Genomic DNA, 25,025 nt, shown 5'->3' with positions numbered 1-25,025 from the left:
TCCAACAAAAACTTCATTAGTTTTTTAATATTTATGTTTTCAGTCAATTATCAACCAAGTAAGAATTAGGTGCCTGAGCGAGCTGTGTCAAACTAAGCTTTTTGAGCACACAATGTGAACATATGGATTCTATTTCAGCTGCTTATCAGCTTCAATGAATAGGCATTTTATACAAGAATTTTAAGCAATTTCCTTTCACTAATTTAAATTTCAGGGATTTTCAGCTTTTAATCACTTTCAGTATTTCAATTTTATTACTATTATTATTAAATATTAAACTACAATGTATGAACCATTTTCTGACTTATTCTTTTACTGCTTTGGTTGTGCTTGAATGTAAGTGGGGTCGCTTGTCATGCTTGCTCACATCAAAACAGATATTCCCATCTTTACATTCTTGATTAGGTGTCTTCTTCGATGATTAGTACAAAAGTGCTACCTGAGAACCAAATGGCAATATACTCTGAGTATATAGTCACAAATGTACTAAATGCACGTATCTGTTGAAGCAGTTCTTTCTTTCATATTTTGTACATGCGAGGCTGACCTGTCCTGGATAGCATGAATTTTCATCAGTTGGTTGGTTGTATGTATGAGGGCATGTTGAAAAGTAATGCTTTCAAATTCTTTATGTGAAAAATCTAAAAGCTCTAAAAGAATCATTATTAACATTCTACATCTTTATTTTTCATGTCTACATATTTATTCCTCAACATAATCACCCTGGTGACAAACAAATTTTTCCCAATGAGAGACCAGTTTTTTGACACCATCACTGTAGAATGTTTGACACTGCTGACGGAGCCTCAATCTCACCTTTGCTTGCACTACTTCATCACTATCAAAACAAAGTCCTAAAAGGTGTTCTTTAAGTTTTGGAAACAGCTGAAAATCGGATGCCACCAAGTCGGGACTGCATGGCAGTGAACACAAGGCACTGGATTGTTGCAGGCATTGCAGTGCTCGTGTGCACTCTGGCATTGTCATGTTGAAGGAGTGGGTGCTCCATGTGTGGGTGAACTCTTCAAATTCAAAAGCCAATTACAGCACACTATTTCTCACATACCAACATAGGTACGATACACACTGTCATGTTACCCATTACAATTCGAAGCAGTTTACCGGCATAGGGCTGCAAATACGTGGACATGAAGAATAAAGATTTTGAATGTTAATAATGTCTGTTTCATTTTAAGAGCTTTAACAGTTTGCACATAAAAAATTCAGGTGCATTACTTCTGAGCATGCCATCATATCAAGTGCTCAAAATAAAGGTCATAACAATCTCACTACATTAATTTGGGTCGAATGTGATTAAAATATTTAAAATGGTGTTTTAAAACATATGGAGAGGAAGTCTGTTTCATTCTGCTTCATTCTAACTCAGTTTCCCACAAAAGCACAAAAACATGTACAACTCAGTCTATAGTCCTTTTACACTACAGGATTCATTGTTAAAATACATGTACTGTAACTGCACAGTAGCTAAAACAGTGTTATAGGGTAGTGACTTGCTGATCACCGGTACAAAATAGGATGCGTCAACCACCCTGCAAACACACTGAAATTTCCTAACCAGATGGCAGCCTCCATGTATTGAGGGTGGGGTGGGGGGGAACCACAATCTGTTAAAATTTTATGTACACCACAAACAAAGCACACTGGAGGGTACTCTTCTCTGAGGAGGAATCCAAACATCATACAAGAGTACTCCATCCAGAGGCATGTTAATATTACACCCTAACACCTCATCGATCTGAAGCAGAAATGAATGCCACAGCGTGTTACTCTTCAAGACACATTACACAAATGTGCCAGTAAAATTTTTAAGGACATAAATGTCTGATCTCCTGGGCTCGAAATGGTTGTCCCCAAAGAGTTGATTTTTAAATAAGAGTCAAAAGCTCTCTCATTAAGAAATTCATCGTGCATTCTCGCACAGTTTATCTTGTGTAAAAGGAAATTTTCTATGAAAGTAACACTTTTCAAACAACCATTCACAATATTTTCTTGCAACTTATTAGAAACAGGTTTGTTTCAGCAGTTGCCAGAGAGCGACAGATAACAGGTGTCACCGCCCTTGCACAGCTACAGTGACGCAGCAAGCCCATATGTTCGTACGTGCAAAACATTAAAAGTCATAAAAGAAACAAGACATTAGAGGATACTCCAAGAGCATTGCAATTTCATGAACAATACTAAAATGCATAATTCGGCTTAAAATGCACATTCATATGTCCAGATTCGGATGTAAATTTTCTTGGAGTACCAGTACTGTATTATTTCATGTTTGGTTCTTTATTATGGCATAATGGCAAACATGCTAGAAGATGAAAACGTGCACTTGGAATTGAAGCAAACAATTAAAACAAGCCAATAGTGTGGAATTAAACACTCTATTTCAAATAAATTGACTGCCTCAGTGGAAAAGATTAATAAAAGCCAAATTTCTTTAGCAAACAGACAAAAATAATTTCATTGTTCTGCAAGGTGATTAATGCTTGACTGTAAGAAAGGTGGAAATAAAATCAAATCAAATCAAAAACTAACAACATATTTTAGCCTTCTGAAATTATGTGACTGTATTTTAATTCACTTGGTAGCTCCCGGCCACAGAAATCCATTTTGTTTTCATTTGACGTGAGAGCAAGTGACATGAGGAAACGTAAACACGGGTCACGTGGTGACTACCCACCTCCCCACTACAGCTCAGACTGTTCAGTGCACCAGCCCTGGATCTACGATATTTCCGAACTGAGGCAATACTAGATAGTGTGCATTTTAGGTAGGACGGCCAAAAAAAAATAAAAAAATAAATAAATAAATAAATAAATTTAAAAAAATAAAAAAATCGACTTTTCAAAAATATGTTCATTTTGTAGCGCACATCTTTCTGAGGAGTCTGATACATAAAACATAGATGTTCAAGGAAATGTGAGACATGTTATTTGGTCGTAAGAGTGCCAAAGTGCAGTGCCATGCCTCTTCAGACAGCATTCTTCTATTGCTCGTTACTGCATTTCGCTCTGTGGAATTCAAACGTGAAATATTTTGTAATGGGTCCCATCAAACTATACTCAGGACAGTGGAAATTAAAATGTCCTGTGGTGTCTCTCCTGCTCCAGTTTGACATCCTGCCCCTATTTCTTTCTTTCTTTCTTTTTTTATTTTTATTTTATTTTATTTTTCTTTTATTTTTTTTTTTTTATTTTTTAAGAAGAAAACCCTTGCAATTAATACTGGATGGAATTATTTGTAACAGGGAGAACAAGAACTCTTCAGAAAATTTGCACTCTTTATTGCCTGTTAGATAATAAGTTGCTTTTTTGTGTGACAAAAAATTAAATATAAGATACATACAACCAGTAAAGACAAGAGACAAGGAAGACAGTACACATTTCTTCAATCCTTAAGTTCTAGCATTTTTCTCTCTCTAATCTTGCTACAGCTTTACAAGGCGTGCTTTTCTTCCTGTGAAAGAATTTATTACCTCATCAAAGTTCGCCAAACATTTTACTACATGAGAAACGAAATTTCGTTGTCTAATACTGAAAAAGGCTGCTAATACAAATAGTAACCAAGACTGGTGTGGTTCCTCGATCTGAATACATGTATTTCGTCGCTGTCTGCTAGGTAAAACAAAACAGGCCTGCCTAATATTGCAGAAATTGTAACACATGCGAAAAAAACGAGACTGTTTTGGCACAAACAGTCATTTTTATAACATGACAGAATATAATTCATGAAGTACCAATATCAAATGCCTATTAGGCCTACCACAAGGAGAAAGTTTCATGTTAGGAAATAGTTTCACATTTCATTCACACGCTCCAGCTTCTGAAGCCTGAAATCGAAAAGTAGTAGTATGAAATTTTTATAAAAATTTGGAATCGTCATATTCTTCCATAATTTGTGTGATGTCCCCGTTTCTTCTCCTTCCCCGTATTGACAAATAATCTTGTCATCACTAATTCTGTAACTATTCCTGCCAGTGTCAAAACTTATTCTCCAGTTAACTTCACTAACCCTGCTACAATCACCAGTTTAGTTATCCCGTGTTTATTCTCCAGTTAGGCGTTATTACATGTTTGTCCAATGCGTTTTTCACACTACTCCCCGAATAGAACTTTAGTGGTTGCTAACTCGGGACTGTACAACTGGCCCTTACTAGTGTAGCGGTCTGGCCAAAAATTTTCTGTCAAAATTTCATTTTCTTGGATACACTGAGAGGATAATACGTAATCTTTCTTACCTGTTTTTCCTGATAGTCATTTATTTCCACTCTGGTAGTCTGAATCTACGGATTTCACTAGTAATTATAACGAAGATGATCATTCACAAACCCAGTCAACCACATAAACAGCAATTGGCATTCACCCATTAGGCAGGCTTTATTTCGCTCAGCTCATACAGCCCAGTCCCCTTTTGTCTGCAGGGAAGTTTATTTCTAGATGCGACGGGGATTCCTCTGGTACAAACATCACATACACTATGCACACATTCAAAAATCAACTTATGATTCATTCAAAAATCAACTTAGAATTTGTTGAAAAACCAACAGGGATGTGTTTCAAAATCATATGAATAATCAATAGGCCAACATGTGTTGGATGCTAGGTACTTTGTGAAACAAGGTCTTTTTCCTCAAGAATATAAGATAAGCTGCCCTCCCCCCCCCCCCCCCCACCTCTGAAATTGCCACCTGGGGCAGATACCCCGGTTTGCCCCCCACCCCCTAGATCTGGCATCTTATGCGCATCTGTAAAGGTTTTCCGGGTAGCATCTGGCTGCTTGCTGCTACTGCTTAAGCAGCTAACTGCCACACTTCTGTAGCGAGAAGTGGGAGAAGGTATTACCCATACGCAACTCAACTGCGCATGTGCTTGAGTTCACTTGCAACTGCTCAAATGAATCTAATGTAAGCAGTTGTGACATCACACTCATCAGAGACAATTGGTTGTTATGAAGCATTGCATAGTCTTCCTAAAGCCTTTGACACATTTTGCTGTTGGTAGATGCTTGTATGAGCACTGTGTTTTGTTGTTGTATATGGTGCATTTCCTCTGCCACTTAAGTCTCATTTTCGTTATTTTTTCTCTCGTTCATGTCTTACTCTGCAGTAGTTAGATACAGTAATATCCTTTGTTAGAGTATTGGTTCTTACCAGTCAAAGTTACAAAAATTAACTTAAAATTAAAACAATGAAAAATTCCTGGAATTCTAAAAAATTCCTGGGTTTTTTCCAGTTCTCTCACATATGAAAAAATTTCTGGGTTTTTCCTGGGTCTCCAGGTTGTCCCGAGTCGTATACACCCTGTCAAAGTACTCTGCCATACACTGTAAACACCCCTGCTACAATACAGCAGCTGTTAAAGACCAGGCATGTTTGCCACATAACATTCTTATGGTTTATACTTTCGAAGATATTATTAAATTACTTGTTCAGGCTACAAACACTTGCCATCACCTCGTAGTGATCTTTATGACTTCTCTTTATACATTTGCCCCGGCGACTGAAAGGATTTTCAGCACAAGGTAGGTATTTGAAGTGTCACAAAACCATGTGCCTCACCCTAACTGAAGAATGTTCCACCACGGGATGTGTTGCCTCTGTAGCCAGCAATCAGGTGTAACAGTTGCATCACGACCATGGTGGATCATGCATGTAATGTGAACCACTCATTTCTAGACATAAATTCGGGGTTCAAAAACAGCCAGTTGGTGATACAATGTTTAGTTTGTCCTGCTGAAGGAAAGGAAAGAAGATTAGACTTTAATGTCCAACTGACAGCGAGGTCATTAAAGACAGAGCACAAGGTCGGATCACAAAAGTATGGGGAAGCAAATCAGCTTTACCCTTTACAAAGGAACCATCCTGGCATTCGCTTGGAGCAATTTAGGGAAATCACACTAAATTTAAATCTGGATGGTCGGATCGAGATTTCAACCATCGTCGTACTGAATACAAGTCCTGTGTGCTAGGTACTACACCACCTCACTCAGTTATTCTGCTGAACATCCATGGTGGTGGTGTCTCTACAGGTCTGTGCTATCTGAAAAGAAAAGGAAGCTGTCACTTTAATGCAACTCATCAACCACTTCCCAATGAGGTATGCAAGGGTGGGGGTGCAGAGGTGAGGTCTGGGGCACAAACTGGCCCATTGCTGTGCTAAAGTGGATTTTACTGGTGTATTAAGAAAATTTAGCTTTTCTGACACAATTAGGCTCTCAAAAACTTGACCTCTGGAGAAGAAACATAGAAACCCAGAGCACATTATGTGTATTAAAATCTCCTATGAGGAATGGTTATGGGAGATATTAAATGAGGGCCAAGAAAACTTCTCTATCTACAGCATAACTGGGTGGTAAATAAATGTTATACAATGTAACATTACAATGAATGTGCATTTCAGGGTCATGGTAGGGTACGGTAGAATGGCTCGATTGCAGTGGAATGGGTCATTTGCTTAAATGGCCACTCAGCATTTAGCCCAGTACCCACTGAGGTTGTCTTTTTGATGGAGGCTGTGTCCGTGGAAAACAGGGGCATCCATATGTTTAAAATGTGTCTCCTGCTGACATTTGTACAATGGTCTTCCATATGCTAACAGAAGAACACCACTTGTGTTCACGTTGGTGCTGTTGCTTGGCCTCAAGTTAATGATGGCATTCCCAGTTTAATTTCACAATTCTAGGGATGAAGTTACCTATTTCTCATAGCGTGTCTTATTCACATTAGTAATTCTGCTAGCATGTGGTCGACTCTGAAGAGGAACATTACGGCACTCTGTAAGATAGGCATTCAGCAGAATAAACACAGTACTAACTGTAGAGTCTAGTTCATGGGCAATGATTCTGACATTACAATGACAATTCTGCTGAATCACTGCATATATTCTCTTTGGAAATATCTCCACAGACTACAATGGCTCTGGCTTAAGAGTCCTCACGTTACTTAAACTTCTTAGTTCAAAACTTTATTGATAATCCATATAAGAATTATATCTAATCTTTCCTTCTTCTGCGATAAATTTTGTATTTGTAATCCATGTCCTGCACTGATCAAATCAGATTACCCAACGACTCCCCCCCTCCTCCTCCTCCTCTCCCTCTGCCTCTCTCTCTCTCTTTCTCTTTCTGTGTGTCACGGTTCAAAACCTTAGCAACCATTTTTATCTTGCTTATGTGCCTTTTGAACGCCTAATGCCACAACAATATGATGAGTGATTGCCTTTATTCCTTCCATTAGTTGTATACCATCCAGTACTTTCCAGATTTGTAATAGTAGTAGTAGTAGTAGTAGTAGTAGTAGTAGTAGTAATAATAATAATAATAATAATAATAATAATCATCATCATATTGACAGTTAACTTACGCTCGACGACTGTATGATATACCATACACTCTCGGGAACTTAAAAGCAGGTCGATTTGGATCACGTATATGAGGCAGCTTTTCCTGAGAGGCATCAAACACATGTGATGACAGAATACACCTGAAAACCACAAATGTGATTTGTCAGTAATGAAGTGGGAAGCTTAAGACAATTAGTTGTAAACATCTACTGACATTTCCACAAAAGCATACAAACTAAAAATTTATGTAAAACTTAAATACAATAATGAAAAATCATATAAAACTATGTTCTGACAGCTAAAAGCCACTTTGTTAAGTATCACCAAACTGTAAGATAAATGATTAGAAGCTTTTGGCTCAGTTTGAATGAAATTGTACTAACATCCTGAGAGGTCACTGTATGAACACCTGTTTTCAATTTGAGTCGACCTGAAAATTTTCAAGAATAATTTTAGTATGAAAAATAATGTTCTCAATAGCCTCGACACACATTCCAAGCCACACAAACAGTCACTAGGGAATTTTTGAGTGAGGGTTTCAACACTTTAAAGATTTGTAGTGAGGAACGAAGAGATATTAAGGGAATGAATTTCAGCTGTGAGCTCACAGCCCAGCTTAGGAAACCTCTGTGGCAGTTCCTTTTAAAAATACTGCGCAACAGGATGTATCTGTGTGTAAACATGACCAAGGTATTTCCAGTACAGAAAGCTGAAAGGTGTGCTTTTTTTACCAAATGTGCCCCAGTATGCAATTTAGAGGGGTCGAGGTACTTAGCAGCTGGAGCACATACACCAGTTATAAGCTGGGCATGGCATGGCCCAAAGGGTATAGCCAGTACACACTGATGCTTCTTCACTGGAGTACTGATGAAGCTCTCCCCATGACTGACTCATGTGGAAATTCCACAAAATCAAACTCACAAACATTTAATTCACATGCCACAGCACATAAAAATAGATCACTTTATTTCTAAACTCCCATATCCTTACTTAATAATGAATATGTACATATTACTTAAGTCTTAGGTTAGCAACAGAATATTCATGTAAAATAAAAAATAATAATAATAATAATAAAAAGTTTTATGAGAAACAATTAATTCTGGAACTATAGTGTTTGATATCTATTTTATCTGTGTTTAAGTACTTTTTTTTTATTAAACTCTCTTTATTAATGTCGGCCAATAGTTCAAAAGCTGTATTACTAAACTGGAATGTAATGCACATCATAAGGACAGAGCATCAAATAGGAAAGTGACAATATTGGCAGTGAATAGCAAGCAAGCTAAGAGAATTAGTGAGTGAAGAACAGGAGTGTTGAGACTCTGCGGGAAAAGAACATGGAGGATTTGGTGTTAAGACTCAAAAGAATAAGGTAACCTGTCTTCAGGACACTTTGATTATTTCATGAATCCAGTTCACATCCCGACTTAGAATTATTCCGCAAATGAGACCCTAGAGGAGCTACAAAATTGTTAGAGGGAAGTGTGTTGTTACATATTGTAGATTTAACAGTTTGAGCACTTATTCACAAATTGTGTGGGACACACTGAATAAGCTTTTGTGAATTTGCTTGCCTGCTAGCATTGCTGAGATAACTAGTGTCACAACAACAGAGTGGTGTTTTAGTAAATAAACTATTGAATTTCGAAGTAATTTCTTGTTTTGTCTAACTCATCTGATAAAATCAACTCCAGCTATATTCATTTATTTATACTGCAGTCAACAAGTCTGCAAAGATCTTTAAAAACTTATAATTTTCAGAAACATAGGAACTGTTTTATGGCAGTGTATGATGGATCTGTGGACAGCAACTCATGGGTCAAAATCATTTCAAGTAAATACAACTGTGCATTTATGTCAATTTGACTGCAATGATGGCATAACATGCAACACAGAGGCTGTTGCCGTCACTGCACTCTTCCTATTTGATCAAGTCTTATAATTTATTATATGACAGTGCATAGGATTCCCAGCCTGAGTACTGACATGGAGGACACGTCAGAGCTACACTGATTACATACTCTGGCCACACCTTGCTCCTGCATGAGGCAATGCTACAGTTGCAAGCAGGTCACTTGGTGTTGTCCACTGACACGAGAATGCATGTAAGTACTGCAGCCCCACGCTTGGCAGTTAGTCTCACTAATTCATTGAAGCCTTAGATATACGTCACTGATTAGAAGAGTATTTGACCTCACCTGTCATTATGTTTTGATTTGGATTGCTCCTGTGATTGTTTGTATATGCTTATGACTACTTTTGCTACTCTCTGGAGTCTGGTTTTGGCTAGCCATTCCCTTCATGAACTCCATCATCATCGACCTCAGGAACTGCCTGTTTGTTGCTCTTGTCCCTGCACTACTGCCAGTGCAAGTGGTCATAAATAGTGTTCTACCTACACAGAGTAGGATAGAAAATACAATACACTTTATTAAAATGTGGCACATGGTGATTTGAATGCTACAATCACCACAAATGATGGGGTCCTCCCACTGGAGTATGAAGTCGAGTGCTATTGGATCAGCAAGAAGCAAGTCAGAGTGACTTCATTCATTCGAAATGAGAATCGTAGGGCATGCTACTGCTGGAGAGTTGATCTCACAGCCACTCTTCTTCACACGGGTGTACAACTTCTGACTCAATAGTGAATGCTAGTCTGCAGGACATTGTGTCGTATTGGATTCCCTTACGATTTTCTTGCTGTTTCAAGTGCTAGTTCTTTTCTTGGAATATCTAGGTGCCCTTGTGGTATTGGGTGCTTTTGACACCATGCTGCACAAGTCCATGCTTAGAAGTTTGGAGTAACCCTTGTAGCTACACTGCCAATCAATGGCCATCTCTGACACACATCTTCCTCAGCACATGTGGCCAGTGCCACCACAGAGCTGACTTAAAAGGATATCAAACCGAACTCTAATCTGTCTGTTAGTTCTGTCTGCCTGTCTAGTCAAAGAGTTGTCAGTCAGCTGCTGTTGTTATGGTGGATGTCGAATTGGCCTATCTCAAAGGACTTGCATTTTAATATCCTCTGGGCTTGCTGTTATTCAAGTTAAGCAAAAGGAAGTCACATGTGCATCTCATTATTTTGGTCTCTGTCTTAGAACCTACCAACTCCTTGGCTTCCACCACCAAGAAGACAAAACATCTGGCAACAATGGACAACTCCGTTGTTTGCTGCTTGGTTCTACTTCTCACCATACAAACAACTGCTGATGATACTTCTTATGTGCCTTTCTTGCAGAAATGTGGCCCTTCACCAGGATTGCCAGCTACTTTGCTTCAGTGTTTTCAGTATATTTCAGAACACTGGCCCTGCAAGTGACTGTTTTCTTGTGTTTTTCAGAGGCTGTTCTTTCTAGTTATACCTATCCATACTTTCTTTAGTGATTGCACTATATTTCTAGCCTTTTTTGCATGTTTCATCATAGCCAGTCCCCCCAAAGAACTGTCAGTAACACACATTGTTCAGTTTCAGGTGCAGCAGATGCAGCAACTCATGGAGATGATGACCAGACTGCTTTCTGTGCAAGCAAACACAGTGGTGCCACTCTCATCATCCACGGCTCTGTCACAGCAAGCAGTGCCCATTTCTGTACCACAATTTTATGCTTTTGATTCACAACAAGAGGAATAGTCCAAGTACTGCACACATCTTCACTCACACTGCACAGTGTATAAGATTTAAGGTCAGGAAAGGCAATTGTATTTTCACATAAACAAATTCTTAAGTATCACGATTGTCACTTGAAACTGGTTTTGGAATTAGTGCATCAGGACACATGTGATACTGCAGCAGTACCCATTGATTATACTCCTATCTGTGCAGTTCAGGTAAACAGGGCAGCGACGTAAACAGAACCAGTGTGCTAGGCAGCCGGCTAGCGATGTTTAAATCCTGCCCTTGGTGCTTCAAGGCCCACAAGAGGCAAGTAGGCCCCTATCATGATGCTAAGTGTTACCATTGTGGCACGCATGGATACTTTTGATCTGTTTGTTTGCAGAAATGCAAGTCCAACAAGCTCTCTGTATGTTCTCCAAGGTCTCAGTCAATAAATGTAGATGAAATTTTTTTAAAACCAAAAAGCAATTCTAGTGTTGATCAGTGCACATGCAACAGCAAATAAGTCACACACTTCTTTCATCCAATATCATGCCAATAAGCTGTTTCTCACTCTGCAGCCTATCAAACACAAAATACGCATGCAATTAGCCACTGGTGTGTCATGACTTTGTTGAATAGAAGCATTTATGAACTGTTTGGCAAGCCCAAGCCACGTAAGTCACAAGTAACTCTTTCTGGTAATAGTGGACACGACTTTCCCATGTTAGGTATTTGCAGCCTGCTTGTCACGTTTTGTAACATTAAAAATACAGTTTTGTTCATTGTTTTGTGCTCACATAATAGTTAAAAAATTTTGGCATTGACTTTATTGATTTGTTTGGTTTGCAAATTCAAGATAATACTCTCCCTGTAAGTTCCTCTTTGTCTGCGAACAAGGTAAGTGAACTTTGTGAGAAATTTAGTGACATTTTTCAAGGTGGCCTAGGCAAAGCTGATGATTATGAGGCTCACATTACCTTGAAAGACAATCTGCAACCACAGTTTTGCCAAATATGGCCCGTCCTTTGTGCTAACAGAGATCAAATGGCACAGAAATTCTTATCTTGGCAGAACGATGGTGTGATTTCCTCCAGGGCAGCCATCAGGCATCCCCTTCAGGCAAATTACACTTATGTGCAGATTTCAAGGCAATGGTAAATCCACAGACTGTGACTGACTCTTTTCCTTTGCATGGCCTGTGGAACTCATGGACAAGCTCAGTGCATGTCACTTATTTTCCAAGGTTGAACTTTGTGACACTTACCTGCAGCTTCCCTCAGATGAACAGTCCCGACACGCTTTTGTGATCAACACCCACATGGGATTATTTTGTTTTTGCAGCTGCCCTTTGGCACTGCATCCACACCTGCAATTTTTCAACACTACTTATCACAGTGACTGCTACAGTTCCTTCTTGTTCAAATTATTTGGACAACACAATAGTTTTGGGTCATACTCCTGACAAATGTCTTGCCAATTTCAGGAAACTGTTTCAAGTACTCTCAGATGTCATGCAATAGAGTCAAGTGCTCCTTCTTCCAGATGAGAACAAATATTTGGGACATGTTATCAACAGTCATGGTATCTGCCCTTTGCAGTTGCATTAACTACCATCTGGATTCTCCCCAGTTCCTCAAAAAGTGAACTCCAGGCTGTATTGGGTAAACCATATTATTACATTCATTTCATTCCTAAAGCTGCACAGAGTGCAGCTCCCTTGCATCATCTTCAATGACTCTTTCACTTGAGAGAACTAGGGAGTGTCACATCACATTTCAGCAACTGAAACATGCTTTACTGAGTGATCACTGTTTGGTACATTTTGATTCCGCTAAGCCAGTCGTGCTGGCAGTTGATGCATTGTCTTATGGGATTGGGACTGTTCTCCCACACAGAGTTGGATTACTCAACAGGCCAATTGTCTTCACATCCAAACTCATCAACAGAGCACAATGCAGCTTTCACAGATTGAGAAGGAAGCTTTTGCAATCTTATACAGGGTGACTAAATGCTATCAATACTTGTATGACATAAAATTCTGTTTTGAGACGCATCACAAGCCTTTCACCTCATTGTTCAGCCCTTCAAAGCCAGTCCCTCTGTGCATGGTGTAAGAGTTGCTGCATTGGTCCTTGCTCACCTCTATTTATCAGTATGAAATTGTGCACAGGCCAATGGTTAAGCATTAGAATATGGACACTGGTTCCTGCCTTCCAGTCAGTACTGATTCAGCATTTTATACTTCAAAAGATTCTTGCATCCCAGCTGATGTCCACAACAATGAAACACTCGATGGATTTCCCATTGACTACCTATGGATTGCTCAAGCAACAGCCGCAGACCCCAATCTCAAGATATTGTTGCAATACCTCCGCATCAGTTCAATTAAGCAGATTACCCATCCGGTTGTACACTGTTATTTTGTGCTTTGGTACAGTTATCAGTCCAGCAAGGTATGACCTATCACAAAAAGACAATAACCAATCCCATTCAGTTGTGCTGAGTTTGCTTCAGAAGGAAATTCTTCAGTTTCTCAATTAAGATCATTGGGGCACTGTACACACTAAGCAGCTCGCCCGATGCCACAGAACATGTATCGGCATGGACGCTCGAATAGAATCATTAAGTTCACAGTATCCAGCATGCGCAGAACACCAAGTTGCTCTGCCACAAAAAATTTTTATTTGGCTTTGGCAATGTTTGCATACTGAATTTGCTTGTCCCTACAGGAATTCCCATTGGCTTATTGTGATAAACACCTCTACCAACTTTCTGCTCACGGTGGACTTGCATTCCAACACAACAGTTAGCACTATCAAGACCCTGGCATCAGTCTTTTGCATTGTAGGGTTTACCTGAAGTGTTGATTTTGGACAATGGAACTCAGTTCACATTGGCAGAATTTCAGCGGTTTTGTGACACTAATGGCATGAAGCATGTGATGACCATTGTTCCACCCTCAATCCAATGGTGAAACAGAAAGCTTCATCAGAGCTTTCAAGCACCATATGGACCAGTCACGTACCTCCCATACATTATTTGATCTTTTTCAGTGTGTCTGGCAGACAAAGGTGCTGGGAATGAGGTGTTATCACCAAAGTTTTGGGTCACTCTTTGATGTTGTACAGTGTCCCACTGAGCTATAGAAGTGCTATCAGAATGAGCTCTGTTTGTGTGGGCTGCATGATCCTGCTGTGGGTTTTTCATTTACAGATTCAGTACCCAGGAGGGGCCCACAGCCTCAGCCACCTTCGCCTCTCTCAGCTCCCGTGTCACCAACGCTGGATAGGGAACCAATGGATGTCGACAGAGCATTGTCACTGTCACTGCAGGGCCACCAGTTCCATCTGTGGGAGGTGGGTCCCGTTTGCCCTGCTGCCTTCCAGTGGGCCACTATGGACCCTCATGTCACCACTGTGCCTCCACCATAAGGAGAAGATGCTCCATCCATTGGCGCGTCTGTGCCCCCTATGGCTGGGTTTTCAGCCAATGTTTCTAGCTATTTGCAAGACAAATTTTGTGGTGTGCACAGGAGCTTGTCATTGGTTGAAGTTCTAGTTCCTGCTTTCTCAGGGCACCTGCAAACCCCCCCACATCAATTCCGACAGCAACAGTACACAGCAATGGCAAGGAGTTTTTGGGGGAAAGAATGTGGTATTACATGCTATCGATACCACGCTCCACCAGGCCGTGCTTAGATGTTGGCAGTAACCCATGTGATTACACTGCCAATCTGCAGCCAGCGAAGACACACCTTCTGCCTGTCTAGTCAAAGCATTGTCAGTTGGCCTCTGTTGTTATTGTGAATATCGAACTGGCCTACTTCAAACAACTTGCACTGGAATATCCTCTGAATTTGCTGTTATTCATGTTAAGAACAAGGAAGTTACTAAACACTATGTGTGCACCTATTTATTTTGTTCTGTGTTTTATAACCCACTAACTCCTTGGCACCCACCTCTTTTGGATAATTTTCTCTGTTGGGTACATTAGACAACAAATTTCTTGTGTCTATGGCCCCTCATGTGCCCCATTGCCTTCTGATCACATACACTATTGTAATATTTTTAGCTTTTCTTTGTGAACATATTACTTTTCTTCTCTCAGAATCGATCTTTTGTTGCTCTCAGACCAAGCAGTTCCATCTTCTTGTGTTTTTTTCCTGGCCAAATGTCCAGTTGTCAATTTTACATCTAAGATTTTTTTCTAAGTTGTATTTCATGTTGTGTTATCCCTGTTGCTTTCAGGTATTCATTTACTGGTTTAGTCCATTTTACTGTTTCAAATTTAGCTTTACTGGATGATTCATAGCATTCCACAACTGGTCTAGTTAAACTGGTCGGTTTCATTTTTTTACTATACCCATGGAACTTCAGCCAGAATTTTTTCATACTTAAAGTATTGACATACTTCTGCATTTCCTTATTTTCTCTTCTTCAGTGTTTTTGGACCTAAAATTTTCTGGAATGTTTTTAATTCTACTGCTTGGAAGTTTTTAAAATCTCTCTCATTCCCTTTCTGTCTGTTTGTCTGTCTGCCTATTTATCTACCTAACTCTCCCTGTTGGAAATGGGTGAGTGAGCCCCAGTAGTCTCACTGTTCTGAGTAATATGAGATACATTTTGTTGATGTTGTTTTGTTGTTGTGAATTTCTTCTGTACATCTGAAGGATTTTTTCACTTTGTGGTGATGAGTTTCATAGCCAACATTTTCTAAGCCAGTCCCTTGGTCCGTTTTGTCTAAATACTCTAAGAGTGAAACTCTCTTAATTGTTTCGTATTTGGTTTTCTAGAATTTTGGGTGTCATCCCTTCCCAATGAAATTCTGGAGCCAAATTCACTGTACATTTTTTTAATTTGTTTTTGTCCTGATAAAGAATCATCAGATAATCTGAAAAAAAACTAAGCAGTTTATCCTAATATTAGTTCTTCCCAATTTGACTGGTTGATCAATTTTAAGCACCACTTTATTTTTTGACCCTCTTGGATTAGTTTTCCTACAATACAGTTAAGTAGTAATGGAAAGTGTCCACTGCCTCACCCCAGTCCTATTTTAATTTCAAGTAATTCGCAATTTTCTCTTCTGAGATTTACTTTAGATTTGGTACCACTTCCAATTTCTCTGATTATTGCAGGGGGTTTGACGTGTAAACCTCGCTTCTTCAAAATTTGGGAGAGAGGCTTATTGTTCACTGAGTCAAACTTTTTTAAACTCTATAAAGCTACAAACTACTTTCTTAAAACAAATTCTGTAGGTATGTGGAATAACTTGAAGTTGAACAAATATATTTCAAGGAAAACGCAATACATGAAAGTCACATATCAAGTAAACAGAGTAAGACGTGTGTACACTTTAACAGTCAAATCATAACTGAGTCCAAGTATAGTGGCCGCTGGCTGGCTGGCCGCTTAGGTGGCGCTGCTGCTGCATGGCTGGCAGACAGCACCACATGTAGAGGACGCGCATAACTGTGTGGCAGCACTTTGAAAGATTGACGAATCACAACACTTTTACCCCCTTTGAATTTTATGCACAGGTATTGATGGAGGTGGCCTATAGATTGCTAACGTCCATAGGTGTTGTTTGACTGGCCGTACGGACGGAAGTGTCCCCGATGATAATGGGTCGAGATGACAGGAGACGTGGGGGTCGAATCTGCTGGGGCCCTGTGCACCAATCTGCCCATTGCAGCAAGTCCAGTTGTTATAACAGGAGACATGGGCAATGTGTCCACGTCCGTAGGAGAAGGAGGCGAGTAGAGTTGCTCCGACAGATGATGGTCATCTGGTTCCTGCATGGGCACGTCTCCTGGTGGTGCCAATTCTTGTGCTGGCACCAATATGATGGTAAGAGGACTGTGTTGTGAGTAATGAGAGATTCCAGTATCCCGAGTGTCAGTTAGAGTCGAAGGTGGTGTAGTGGCATCCGGAACAGGCGCTGCCGGCACACGAAGCTGAAGCTGGTCCGAATGACGCACTGCAACACCCGTGTCCGTCTGGATTTCATACAGGCGTTGGCCATGGTGTCGTAAGATGCGGCCAGGACTCCATTTTGGCCGCCTGCCATATCCACGTACCCATACAAGGTCGTCGTCGGTGAACCGGCCAAGCGAAGGCACCCATGGCCATGAGGTGGAAGGCTGCAGAAGATGAAGTAGCGTGCAGGGCTGTGGTCGCCCATGGGGGTGAATCGGTAAGAAGCCAAAAATTGGAGAAGAAGAAGTCAGGAGTTCCTCATCTGAGCCTTAAATGTGCGGACCAGTCGTTCAGCCTCACCGTTTGACTGTGGGCACAAAAATCCGCAAAATTGGAAGAGGCAAATTGTGGACCATTATCAGTAACAAGAGTAGATGGAAGGCCTTCCAAAGAGAAAATGCAAGCTAGAGCATTGGTGGTTGCCGCGGTGGTACGCAATGTGCAACGGACAATGAAAGGAAAGTTAGAGTAGGCGTCAATAACGAGAAGCCAATAAAGAAAGAGGAAAGCCTTAAGGTAAACGGATCCTGGCTTCCCGTACTGCAGCGAACGACCATCGCAGGTAGCAAGAGGAGAACTGCACCGCGGAGAAGCCCTCGGACGTTGGCGCGCCACGTACATATAGTCTGCGCCCGCGAGCTCGGCTCCAGTTCACCACCAGCAATAGAGGGTGAAGCTTTGACAATGCCAGCCACTCGTGCTGGTGAAACGTCTGAAAAATCATTAGATGAACGTCGGCCGAAGAACCCGAGACAGAAGCCAATAGGCAGTTTGTCCACAAGTGGCCACGAAAGCCTCAACAATTTTGTATTACGCCTCTACGGGGAGGAGATTTGCAGATTGTACCGACGCCTTGACCAACGACGGAAGAAGAAAGCGCGACTGATGTCCTTTCTCACCTTTCTGTCACGTTGCCGAGATTAATGTGCTACACCGAAGTTCTTGAGATGTAAGCGCCTCTTCACCATCGCCCAAGCACATCGTATCTACGACAGAATAGAACAAGCTTTTCTTCGTGAGTGAATACATACAACACGGAGAGAGTTGGCAAGAACGGATCAGGAACTTCTGGACATTTTCTATCAACTAAGTAGCAGAATGCATCGAAACGACTGGGACAAGATCGACAGCATCACTCACAGGAGCATGCAGAACGAACTCGAGCACTGCACTGAGCAACAGAAGAAAAAGTTTGAAAGATACCGGAAGCAGACCGACAAGGCGACTCCCGACATGTCACACACAGTGGTCAACCTCACTGAACGACAATTGACCGAAGAAGAAGTGTCTGTTCTTCAAAAAGGAGGGAATTTCGCTATCACCCCGAGAACTATACCTATGGAGGACATCATTGCAAACACCGAAGCAGCCATTCATACCCTTCCTTGTGAAAGGGCAGAGGAAATACGGACGGAAACAGCCAGGATACTGCGCCGAGCAAAATCACCAGCTTGCAACCTGAAGAAAGAAGAGGTACAAGCCATTAAGAATCTCAACGCCGACAAGAGTATATTGGTACTGCCTGCCGATAAGGGGAATGCGACCGTCGTAATGAAGACCGAAGATTATGAGCAAAAGATCTGAGACCTATTAGATCTGACGATGTACCGAAAACTAAGCGCAGATCCGACGCAACATATCACACGGAATACGAATCGATTAATCAAGGCGTCTTCTCTGCCGGCGGACATACAGAGAAACCTGCGCAACACATAAGCCCTACCACCTCGGCTGTGTGGGTTACCCAAGATCCATAAGAACAACGTTCCACTGAGACCGATCGTTAGCACTCCTGGATCACCGACATATAAACTGGCAAAACACTTGGCCTCTCTGCTCCAACCACATGTGGGGAAGACCAAAACATACATTAAGGACTCAGGACATTTCATTGAGAAGCTGAAGAAACTGAAACTTGCACCAAATGACATCCTGGTCAGCTTTGATGTTGTTTCGTTATTTACGAAAGTGCCACTCAATGACGCTCTGGAGCACATCCGTTCCATTTTCCCGCTAGACATCAGAAAGCTCTTCCATACATGTCTCACCACGAGCTATTTCACGTAGAATGGCGATTTCTATGAACAGATGGAAGGCGTCGCCATGGGTAGTCCTCTCAGTCCACTGGTGGCCAACTTCTTCATGGAACAATTCGAAGCACAGGCACTGGACTCGGCGACTTGCAAACCTAAGGTGTGGTATAGGTACGTCGATGATACTTTCGTGGTGTGGAGCCATGGTGAAGAACAGCTCGGTGACTTCCTAAGACACTTGAACAGCCTCCATGCCAACATAACATTTACCATGGAAGTAGAAAAGGACAAGAAACTGCCATTTCTAGATGTGCTGGTCACAAGGGACGGCGAAAACCTGGGACACAGCGTGTATCGAAAACCGACTCACACTGACCGATACCTGCACAAACTGTCAAACCACCACCCAAGCCAGAAAAGAGGCATGATTAGTACACTCGTAACGAGAGCAGGACGAATATGTGAGCCGCAACACCTCAAACGAGAAATGCAACACTTGGAAACTGTCCTGAGGAGCAATGGGTACTCCACAAATTATATTAGAAGTGTAACAGAGCCAAACACTCGGCGAAGTAAGGAACCAGAAAAATAAATGTCGGGTACGGCCTTTCTGCCATACATTCCCAGAGTGACGGTCAGACTCGGCCGTATATTGCGCAAACATGACGTAAAGACGATTTTCAAACCGACAAGGAAGATCAAAGAGTGTCTTAGATCAGCGAAGGAGAAAAAGAGACCCACTTGCAATGTCGGGAATATACCGCATACCAAGCACATGCGGAAAAGTTTATGTCAGAATGACTGGACGATCCATTAACATTAGGATCAAAGAGCATAAGCGACATTGCAGGTCGGGGCAGGTGGAGAAATCGGCCGTGGCAGAGCACGCACTGAATGAGACAGACCACGTAATAAAATTCGCCGACACGGAAGTTCTGGCTGTAGAGAACCACTATCACATGCGCTTGTTCAGAGAAGCTGTAGAAATACAAAAACACGCGAACAGTTTGAACAAAAAAGAGGAAAGCCTTAAGGTAAACAGATCCTGGCTTCCCATACTGCAGCGAACGACTGTCGCAGGTAGCAAGAGGAGAACCGCACCGGAAATGACCGCGGAGAAGCCCTCGGACGTTGGCGCGCCAGGTACATACAGTCTGCGCCCGCGAGCTCGGCTCCAGTTCAGCACTGGCAATGGAGGGTGAAGCTTTGACAATGCCAGCCACTAATGCTGGCGAAACATCAGAAAAATCATTAGATGAATGTCGGCCGAAGAACCCGAGACAGAAGCCAATAGGCAGTTTGTCAAGCCAATAAGTACCTAAAAGAGTTCCCGCGAAGTCAGCTCCCAGGGCTTCTCAGGCGAAGGCCACGGTGACAATGATGACTTCAGGGCGGTGGTCTGTGACGCACAAGGGCCGCAGGCAGCGACCATGTGGGTGACTTCAGAGTCGATGCCGAGCTAGTACACATGACGGCACGCCAGAGATTTTGTGCGAGAGACACCCCAGTGCCCGTGGTGAAGGACGCGCAAGGCCGAAGCACGCAAAGACGCAGGTAGCACAACACGCGGCGAGGCATTTTCGGTGGAAAGGAGGATAACACCATCCCCCGCCGTGAGGCGATAACGCAAAGCGTAGTAGTTCCGCAATGGATCCGAAGTCTTAGCGGATGGACGATCTGGCCAACCCTTCTGAATACAGCGTAAAACCCGGGAGAGGGTACGGTCAGAAACCATAGCAGCCGCCAGCTGGTCCCCGGTGATGGGGAACCTGTCCACAATCCGCTGCTCGGCAACATCCAGGTGGAAACACAAAAGTTCGTCCCTATTGAATGCCAGATCAGGACCCATGGGAAGGCGAGACAGTGCATCAGCATTCGCATGTTGAGCCGTCGGCCGGAAATGGATCTCATAATTGAAACGAGACAAGTAAAGAGCCCAACACTGGAAGCAGTGTGCAGCCTTGTCGGGAAGTGACGTTGATGGAGGAAACAAGGAAACAAGTGGTTTGTGATCCATAACAAGATGAAATTTGGATCCATATAGAAAGACACCAAACTTATGAAGAGCATAAATAATGGCCAAGGCTTCTTTTTCAATTTGAGAATACTTTTGTGGGGCATCCGTGTGCATTTTGGAGGCATAAGCAATAGGTTGTTCAGAACCGTCAGAAAAACGGTGCGCAAGGACTGCACCGACCCCGTATTGAGAGGCGTCCGTGGCAAGAACAAGATGTTGGCCAGGTCGATAAGTAGCAAGGCATGGGGCCAGTTTCAGCACAGTCTTCAATTTCTGGAAAGCCACATCGCATGACGCGGACCACATCGCATGACGCAGACCAGTGAAAAGGCACGTTCTTAAGCAACAGGCGATGCAACAGCAAGCAGCAGACGGTAAAAACTTGTGATAGTATGCTATTTTCCCCAAGAAGGCCTGCAGTTCCTTAACAGATGTAGGGCGAGGAAGGGCATCGATCGCAGCAACAGTTTGCTCAAGTAGGTGAATACCAGCCCGAGAGAGTTAAAACCCCAAGTACGTGATAGACATCTGAAAAAATTTTGATTTCTGAAGATTACACTTAAGACCGGCAGTCTGTAAGACATGAAAAAGTGTGCGGAGATTTTTAATATGTTCGTCAGTGGTGGAGCCAATGACAACAATGTCGTCCTGGTAATTTATACACCCAGGGACAGTGAGCAATAATTGTTCCAAGAATCGCTGAAAGAGAGCAGGGGCGCTGGCAACCCCGAATGGCAATCGTTGATATTGATAGAGGCCAAAAGGCGTGTTAAGGACCAGAAACTGCCGGGAAGCAGCGTCGAGAGGAAGTTGATGATAAGCTTCTGACAGGTCAAGTTTAGAAAAATACTGACCTCCAGCAAGTTTAGTGAACAATTCTTCAGGTCAAGGCATAGGGTAAGTGTCGATAAGGTATTGAGCATTTACAGAGGCTTTGAAATCGCCACAGAGATGAATATCACCATTTGGCTTAGCAACGACAACGACAGGAGAGGACCACTCACTGGAAGTGACAGGAAGCAAGACCCCTGAAGCAGTGAGACGATCCAGCTCCCGTTTGACCTGATCACGAAGGGCCACAGGAATGGGCTGAGCCCGAAAAAACTTAGGCCGAGCAGTGGGTTTGAGCATGATATGAGCTTCAAAGTCATTTGCACGGCCTAAACCAGGAGAAAAAAGGGACGAAAATGTCGTCGACAAGGAATCCAATTGAGCATAAGGAATAGCATAAGAGACGATATTGACAGAGTCATCTATGGGGAAACCAATAAATGCGAAAGGCGTCGAAACCAAAAAGATCTCTGCGTTACTATGGTCAACCACAAATATGGGAACAGTGCGAATGACAGATTTGTAAGATACATCAGCATCAAATTGTCCCAAGAGAGAAATCTTCTGTTTATTGTAAGTCCGTAATTGCCTAGTACCAGGTTACAGGTGACAGGATTGAAGAACCCAACTGAAGATACGTCTGAGAATTGATGATAGTGGCAGCAGAACCAGTATCCACCTGCATGCGAACATCTCGACCAAGTATTTGGACAGTGAGGAATAACTTCCCTGAAAGGGAAGAAGTACAATTGCCAGACAACACAGAATCAGAATCAGCATCATGTTCATGAACATCATGTATGCGGTCGGATTTGCAAACGGATGACATATGACACATTTTTTTGCATTTATGACACACGGCCCAACATTGTGGACAATCTTCTCGTGAATGTTTCGTAAAACACTGCGGACATGAAGGATGTTGCCGTGGGTTTTGCTGCAGTTTCTTAGAGGTTTGTTTACGGTTAGGCCGAGGCTGCGCTTGGGAGCGTACTGCAGCCACGTCGGCCGGCGGGGACACAACACACGCTTCGTCAAAATCACACAGAGGTTGTATTTCCCCAACGTTGCCCCATGCCTCTATTTGCGGTCCAGCGGCACCAGAAATTTCAGAAGACTGAGCGATGGATAGGACTTCATCTAGAGTCGGATTTGCCAACTGAAGGGCACGTTGCCTAACTTCTTTGTCGTGCACCGAACGGATAATCCTGTACCATGGAATCGGCGTAGGATTCTTCATGAACTTCAGTAACAAATTGACACTTTCTACTGAGGCCGTGAAGTTCAGCAGCCCAGCACGATAGGATTGATTCGGTTGTTTTTGACAACGACAAAAGGCAACACGAGAGGCTACCACATGCGTTTGCTTTTCAAAATAGACGGACAGAAGTGAGCACATTTCAGCAAAGGACAAAGACGCAGGATCTTTCAAAGGAGCCAATTGCGACAACAACCGATACATTTGAGGTGAAATCCATGAAAGGAACAGAGACTTACATGTTTGTTCGTCCGCGAAATGAAATGCCAAGAAGTGCTGTCGAAGACATTTTTCGTAATCAGACCAGTCTTCCGCCATCTCGTCGTAAGGAGGAAAAGGAGGTGGTAGAGACAACAACGAGAGATGACCCGCATTTGATGCCGCGACGAAATCACGAATCGCATTTGTGAGAAGTGTTTGATGTTCTATGAGACCTTGCAATAGTTGCTCTAAAGTAGCCATGGAAACCCGTGGGTCAACGATGGAAAAGAAAAATCACTACCTCGTTGCCAATTGTAATAACTTCAAGTTGAACAAATATATTTCAAGGAAGATGCAATACATGAAAGTCACAGATCAAGTAAACAGAGTAAGACGTGTGTACACTTTAACAGTCAAATCGTAACTGAGTCCAAGTATAGCGGCCACTGGCTGGCTGGCTGCTTAGGTGGCACTGCTGCTGCATGGCGGGCAGACAGCGAGGTGGCACTGCTGCTGCTGCACGGCTGGCAGACAGCGCCGCATGTAGAGGACACGCGTAACTGCATGGCGGCACTTCGAAAGATTGGCGAGTCACAACGGTACGAGAATTAGATTGAAAATTATAATTTCTTTGGAGGAAGGTCTATTTGATCTGAAAACTGCTTGATATTTACCAGTTCAGTATTCAAATTACTGTTGTGTTTGGTCCAGGAGACACTGTGCTAGAAATCTAAGTGTGACAGAAAGAAGGAAAATCCCTCTACAATTACTAACATCTGTTCTCTTCTTCTCATGGCATTACAACCCTGCATGGTCTCAGCCTCTTCAACAAGTTTCTCCTTTCTGCCCTCTCCAGTGCTGTCCTCTGCCATCCTCTGAGTCTGGAAGATTTTATATATTCTTCCACATGGCCCCCATTCAAAAGCTTTTTTTCATTCTTCCACTATCCATCCTAAGGACATGTCCAAGGCAGGCTATTCTCCTAGTTTTTAATATTACAATGTCAGCTCTTTGTATGAGGCAATCCAACTCAGTGTTTGCTCTAGATCTTCAGAAAGCATTATTAACCTGAACTGCTCCACATCTAGGACAGAACTATGCATTCAGATATTCTGAGCTGCTGCTCATCAGTACTTGTTAGCGTCTGTGTTTCACATGCGTAGGTTACAACTCGCCTGATTATGGCCTTATATATTTTTAATTTCAGCTGTCTATTTGATAACCTAGAGGTCAATAATTTCTTGTGAAAGCATTTATTGCCACTTAGGATTCACAATTTTATTTCAGCTGACATGGAATTTGTCCTATTAATATTAGTTCCTAGGTAGTCAAAGTTCTACACATGTTCAAAACTGAAGCCTGCTGCTGATAGTTTATCTATGTTATTATTTTCCTTCCTGGTGAAATTCATTTACTTAATCTTAATGTCATTGACAGCAAGGCCTCTAAGTTGTGTGGCTTCTTTCAGCTCAAATATTGTTCTCTCTTGTGAAAATCTTCTTCTACTACTAATTGTTACATGTAAGCATGTGAACATATTCGAGATGACCTTGCGCCTATATAACAACATATTCTAAGTTTTTGTGCAGCTGCTTCAGGTTGAAAAGCATTGTGAGGAGGGCATCCCCTAGCCTGACTCATTTACTGATGCTGAACCATTTACTCAATTCACTCACACTACAACCTTGGAACCAGATAAAGGTCCATGAATAAGTGAAACACTTAGATTATCTACCACGCAGTAACAAATC

At 42.1% G+C, this 25,025-nt stretch overlaps 1 protein-coding gene across 1 annotated transcript in view; it reads right to left on the bottom strand.

Annotated features, from left to right (window-relative positions):
• LOC126183852 (39S ribosomal protein L37, mitochondrial) overlaps nt 1–25,025 on the bottom strand; it is an 85,385-nt gene that overhangs the window by 30,884 nt on the left and 29,476 nt on the right. Inside the window, exon 3 of the mRNA XM_049926139.1 lies at nt 7,376–7,495. Coding sequence (XP_049782096.1) covers nt 7,376–7,495 — 120 coding nt within the window. The remainder of the gene's footprint in view (nt 1–7,375; nt 7,496–25,025) is intronic.

The sequence above is a fragment of the Schistocerca cancellata genome, chromosome 4 (assembly GCF_023864275.1).
Source record: "Schistocerca cancellata isolate TAMUIC-IGC-003103 chromosome 4, iqSchCanc2.1, whole genome shotgun sequence".
Classification (NCBI taxonomy): Eukaryota; Metazoa; Arthropoda; class Insecta; order Orthoptera; family Acrididae; genus Schistocerca; species Schistocerca cancellata.
Note: the sequence above shows the minus strand (reverse complement) of the source record. Positions and strands in the feature narration are given on the sequence as shown.